This window comes from Strigops habroptila, chromosome 12 (genome assembly GCF_004027225.2).
Source record: "Strigops habroptila isolate Jane chromosome 12, bStrHab1.2.pri, whole genome shotgun sequence".
NCBI classification, from domain to species: Eukaryota; Metazoa; Chordata; class Aves; order Psittaciformes; family Psittacidae; genus Strigops; species Strigops habroptila.
In genome coordinates this window covers 2,339,861-2,345,860 of record NC_044288.2, presented here as the reverse complement: position 1 = coordinate 2,345,860, position 6,000 = coordinate 2,339,861, and the positions used below count along the sequence as shown (strand labels likewise).

Here is a 6,000-nt window from a genome sequence, read left to right as displayed (position 1 = left end):
TGCCGCGTATTTAGCAAAAATATAACTTGACTGTTTCTCTTTCCATATGGGGATTCTTTTGCCTTAATTAATAACATTGAGCAAAAACTCTTTCTAAGGTTTCCAAGATTTCTGCAAGGGAATATCTTATGACAGACACATGCTCCTGAAGGCTTTCCTCCTTGTTTGTCTATAGCCTTCTGTCCTCATCCTCTTCCGTGTGCTCCAAGGGCATCCGTGGATACATCTACCCATGGGACCACAGGGAGGGAGATGCTGCACTCGTCAGATCCCATGGGACCTCCTGTCCCCTCCCTGGGACCTGACCTTCAGCTGGATCCCTCCAGCTCATCCAGGAGCTTTGAGGAGCCGAGTTAGGGAACACAGGGCCGATGGGGACACCGCTGGCGCAGTATTCATGGCCACGCAGGGACTGCTGCCTTCAAAGGAGTAGGAAGCAGCAGCACACTTCCGCAGCTCTCCAATTAAGCCTCTCAAGTGCCTGTTATCTCATAGAACAGCAGAATGTGTCAAAGTGTCCTCTCAGGACAAGCCTGCAGCCAACAGCACTGAGATGAAACCAGCCCTGGCTCTGCTGCGGTGCGATGGAGTGGGAAGGGTCAGAGGCACGGCCCCACTGCTGGGCTCCATCCCGCTCTCCTGGTCAAAGCCTATCAATGGACAAGCCTAAAGACAAACCCAGATGTGCCCCTTGGTCCCACGGGGATGCCCCTGCCCCACAGGCAGGTGAAGGCAGTGGGCAGAGCAGAGCTGGATGGGGACGGAGAGTGGGGACAGCAGGAGAGACGCTGGATTCCCACCTCTTCCCATTCCACGGGTCTCGGTGGGGAAGCTGATCCCTTCTTCCTCCTCCTGCACATGCAGGGGGTGGGAAGGGACACGGGCAGTGCCTGAAGTGGTTCAGCTTTGCTGTGGGATGAACCTGTCCCTCCTCTTGCTCAGCCAGCAACTGCTCTCCATGGGGTTGTCCCTGCTCCCTGCCTCCCACCAGCACACAGGCCCCATAGGATGCTTTGCTTGAGTGGTCTCAGCCTCTCTCAGCCCCAAAATCCTCTTTGTATTATAAATGATGAACTATCTAAAATTGTAAATTATAATACAAAATACTATAAATTATATTACAAATGATGAATTATCTAAAACTGTACATTGTAATGCAAAATACCCATAAATTAAATTACAAATGATGAATTAGCTAAATTATCTAAATTATTATAATTTATATAATTTTTTTATATTTCTATAATATAAATTTACATGTATAGATGATGTCCAAAGGCCTGTGTCCAGGTGGGACTGCACGGACACCCCCACAGCCCAACCGTCCCCATGCTGTGTATAAGACCAACCACCACACCTTCTCCTTGGTGGCTCTCCCCAGCTTCACCCATCCAGCCCTGTCCCTCCCATCTCAGCCCAGAGCCACCCACACAAGCACAGGAGGCGGCGACCCAGCCTTGTAATATTTAAAACAATTTTATTCATGAAAATATGCTGTACAATGCACTATACACAGTTCTTTACATTGCCACATACACAAACTCTAACAGCACAACCAAGAAAGTTACCATTGCCTACGATAGATGCGTGGTGAGAGATGACGCCTGTCAGAGACCCTCCCCCCCAGTCTGTACAGTTATAAATACGAGGGAAAGGACGGAAACTGCTGTATGAAGCCAACCTGTGGGGCCCCTCGCTCCGGGCAGGGCTGGGACTGGGAGCACAGGATGCTCCTTGCCCCCAAAGGCTGCCCTGTGGGGCAGGAGAGAGGGAGCGATGGAGCAGGGAGGTGGGATGTGAGGTGGGGAAGCTGCGTCCAGAGAGGGAACCCGGAGCCTTGCACATGAAATGAAGCCCTGGTTTCCCACCCCGGCCACCCCCAGGGCCTCCCTGCCCCACGGCACGGAGCCCCGACACCCCCTTTCCATCACCACCACCCATCCTGGGTACCCCCACATCCTTCAGCTCCATGGCGGGACCAGCCCGTGTCGCCTCCCCCTCCGGCCACCCCCTTTGCCGGGGTCCCAGCCCGCGGGGGGTGCCTCCCGCCGTCCCTCGCACCGCACGACGACTGCACACACGACGCTGCACCAACACGACTCCACCGCACACACGACAACCCCACGGTCACGGAACCACAAAGACACCTTCGCAATGGGACGTGCCCCGGGGCAGCGGGGCAGGGGGAGGCGAGCAGGATGGGGGGGGGGGCTTCTCTGCTACTGCTGGTGCGGCTTCCCCTGCGCCATGGTGGTCATATCGGTGACACCCAAGAGGGGGGTTTTGGGGGTCCCTGTGCCTGAGCATCCCATCTGCAAATGCTGGTGTGCTGCTGGATGTGTGCCTACAAGAGCCAGGTCCCCTTCCCTTTCTCCCATGCTTGGGGGGCAGAGCCCCCCCTTTTCCTCCCCAGCTGCCCTCCCTGCCTGTATTTCACACCCCACGTGCAGAACTGGGGTGCCGGGGATTTAAATAGCCATTTGCAATCGGTTTCCAACCGTTTTAACTATGCCTGACACGAGAGGTGGTGTATAAAAGGAATGTGGTAATGCTCCTGACCCTAAAGAATAATCCTTTTTAAAAAAGCATTCGAGAAAGATTATATATAATAGAATATATTAAATTCTGTACATGATCAAATAATGTAAACATAATGAATTAACTTGTAAGAACATCTTTAGAGACTCTGCCAAGGGCGAAGGTGAGCGCTGGCACATGGGGCTCCTCTCTCACACCCATGGGTCAGGAGAGGAGCAGGAGGTGCCCACCCATGGGTCCCACCTTGCCCCACTCCGAGCTGTGCTTCCCCTACGGCTCAGTGGGACCCAGCGCCTGCACCGTGGTAGAGGACGGACAGAGGGAGAGAAGATGAGCTGGGCTGGGACAATGTGCTGGTTCAGTGGATTAACCCTTGCTGCAACATAGGGTTAGAGACAGCCCATGGTGTGCAGAGAGCCCCATGGGACAGAGCAGCAGCTCCCACAGCCTCTCCTCCCACCCCTCCATCTCCTCTGGGCCAGCCCACAGAGCAGTGGGGCTGGTTTGGGCTCCTGACACACCACAGGACCATGTGTGGATGGTGGTCCCTGTCCCCACGGAGCACCAGCCCCTGGCAGATGGGTGCAGGGCTGACCCCTCGTGCTGTCATCCCCCCCGGCGAGCAGCTCTCCCAGCATCCCGGGGATGGGCGGGAATGCTGGATGCTGCCTGGAGTCACTCCTGGCACCAGGATTGGCCCCTGGGAGCCCTGTACCACCTCCCTGAGCAGTGTGAGTCACCGCAGGCCTGGCCACCGCATCCCTCTTCCACCCCATCACTCAACACTCAAAGCCGTGGCCAAGCCAAGATGAGACGTGCGATGGGGCGCAGCCATCAGCGTTACCCACAGCCCCTTTTCCTCCTCTCCCTTTCTTCCTTCCAATGCAAAAGCTCAATGGCAAAAGAGTGCATGAAATCAAATAAATACACCCCCTCCCCAACCCTGCAGCTCCCCCCTGAGCCCCCGGCACAGGGGACCCAGCCCAGCAGCACATCACTCCAGCAGGACCACCCTGGCCTCCATCACCAGCCCCTTCCTCACTGCTTGGAGCCATGGAGGTGGCCTGGGCACGTGGGCTTGGCAGAGCTCAGATCTCCATGGGGATCTAGGGGTGAGGAGCCCCCCATGCCCTGGGGCAGGGTCCCCGCTCCTGACACTTCTACTCAGAGGACTCGTTTCCCGAGGGGGCTCAGAGCAAAGGGTCCCTTTGCAGAGCGGGGTTCCCATACCACCAGCCGTCACCACTCCATCACCCAGCCCAAGGACAAACCAAACTGGCACCATCCCAGCGGGGCACTGGGACTGTCTGGAAAGGCTTTCCCTTCCTGCTTCCCCCTCCATGGACCCGCCTGACTCCGGCTGCCTCTCCTGACTGCCTGCCCCTGCATCCTCCAGAGGATGCTCATGGGAGGACCCAGCAGATTGGGCACGTTTTTGGGCTGGGGGCTCAATATTCGACCCTAGGGTTTGTGTTTCGTGTTCGACCTCAAGCTCAGACCGATGGCTCTAAGCCCATCTTAACAAACAAAGGCAGAAGAGAAAAGGAAAAGAAAACCCAAAAGAAGTTAGTCTCAATGTTCCCCTCGTGGCTTCTCGGTGGCGAGCCCCCCACCCCGGGGTGAGCGTCACCCGGGCACCCAGCTCTGGTTCGTGGGCTGCGGGCCCCCGGGCAGCGCGGGCACGTTGAGCCCGTTCTGCGGCGGGAGAGCCGAGTCGAAGTTGAAGTCCATCTCATCACTGTCCATAAAGTCATTCAGGATGATGGACTCCACATCGCACTCCAGGCTCCCATTGAACATGTCCAGGTCCAGGTCTGCTGGGAACCTGTCTTGGCCCAACACGGGGGGGTGGACAGCCCCCGGGTAGGGGCCCTGCAGCGAATCCAGCAAGCTCATGTGTGCCCCTTGGTTATTAGCGTAGGAATGCAGATGCCCGTGGTGCGGCATGGCCGTCATGCTGCACGTGTCACTGGGCAAGCTCATAAGGCTGACAGGATTAGCTAAGGCACTGGTGTTGACCGCAGGGTGGTGACCGGCTGGTGACGGGTGGTACAAAGCGTTGCTCTTCATGAGAGAGCCCGAGTGGGACGGGTAAGAGGACAAACCCTGCTCCCCGCTCCCGCACAGCAGCGGGTTGTGTCTGTGGCCACGGGCCGGCACCATGGGGCTGGCCTGCGGCACGGGCAGGTCCCCCGGGACCATGCTCTCCTTGTGCGCGTAGGAGATGGAGGAGAGCAGGTCCTGCAGCGAGGCGTTCCTGTAGGAGCTGACGGGCGAGAAGGTGGCTTGCTTGTTCTCCTGGATGGTCTGCATGGGCAGGCGGCGCATGAGGCTCATGGCCGGCTGGCTGTAGATAGTCCCGCAGTAGGTGTTGGTGGCAGCACCCATGGTGGAGCACTTGGAGTTGAAGGTGAAACTGGAGCTCCGCTGCCGCAGGGCGGCCGGGGGGAGCTGCTGTGAGGGGCTCATGGTGTACCCATCCTGCAGGTCCTCCAGCATGCTCTCCCCAAGGCTCTCGTTCAGGCTGATGGTGCCGGTCAGGTCGGTCAGCCGGGGCAGCTCCACGGAGCAGCGGGTGTTGAGGGAAGGAGACATGGTGCTGGAGGGGCTGGGGTACATCAGCGGAGAGGAAGGGGTTCCATCATCCTCCTCCAGCTCATCCGGCTCGTGGTTGGACATGATGGGCGAGAGGCGCCCGCTCAGCGTGCTGGCCGTGGAGTTGGCCCGTGTCCTGAAGTCCGCCCAGGCATCGTACTCATCGCTGGCGTGGGATGCAGGGCTCTCCGACCACTTGGCTTGCTGGGACGAGGGACTGTCCTCCCCGCGCTCCTGCGTCACCTGCAGCTGCTTCTTCTTGCTGGCCTTGCCCTTGATGCGCAGGAACTTGCTGTTGTTGTCCATGGAGACCGCCCGCCGGCGCGGCGTCTTCCCCGTCTTGCCGCCCTCGGGGTTCAGCATCCACCAGGAGCTCTTGCCCGTGCCCTCGTTCTGCACGCGGATGAAGCGGGTGTGCAGGGACAGGTTGTGCCGGATGGAGTTCTGCGGGGACAGCAAGGACAGAGGCACGGTCAGCGGCGGCTGCAGAGGCACAGGCAGGAGGGGGATGCCCGCAGGGCTGGGGGGTACATGGGGCATCATGGGGGACCTGGGCTCCATCCCCTGGGATGGGTATAGGGGCTCGGGGGGCTCATCTGCTGGGTCTATCTCACAGCACTGCTGAGCATTTCACTTGCAGGAGCCCACAGGTTATGGACCGTCGCTGCATCTACCAGCTACCTATCGTTAGAGACATTACTGTCATGGCAGGGAGGGAGGGGTCCTTAGCACATGCCCCAAGGCCATGGGAGGCCACGGAGCTGCTGCGAGGGCTGGAGCAGCTCTGCTCTGGAGCCAGGCTGAGAGAGCTGGGCTGGGGCAGCCTGGAGAAGAGAAGGCTCCTGAAGGGGAGACCTTAGAGCAGCT

At 58.5% G+C, this 6,000-nt stretch overlaps 1 protein-coding gene across 1 annotated transcript in view; it reads right to left on the bottom strand.

The window, feature by feature from the left end:
- Positions 1–1,457: 1,457 nt before the first annotated feature.
- FOXO6 (forkhead box O6) overlaps positions 1,458–6,000 on the bottom strand; it is a 29,662-nt gene continuing 25,119 nt past the window's right edge. The window contains exon 2 of the mRNA XM_030504788.1: positions 1,458–5,577. Coding sequence (XP_030360648.1) covers positions 4,165–5,577 — 1,413 coding nt within the window. The 3' untranslated portion in view covers positions 1,458–4,164. The remainder of the gene's footprint in view (positions 5,578–6,000) is intronic.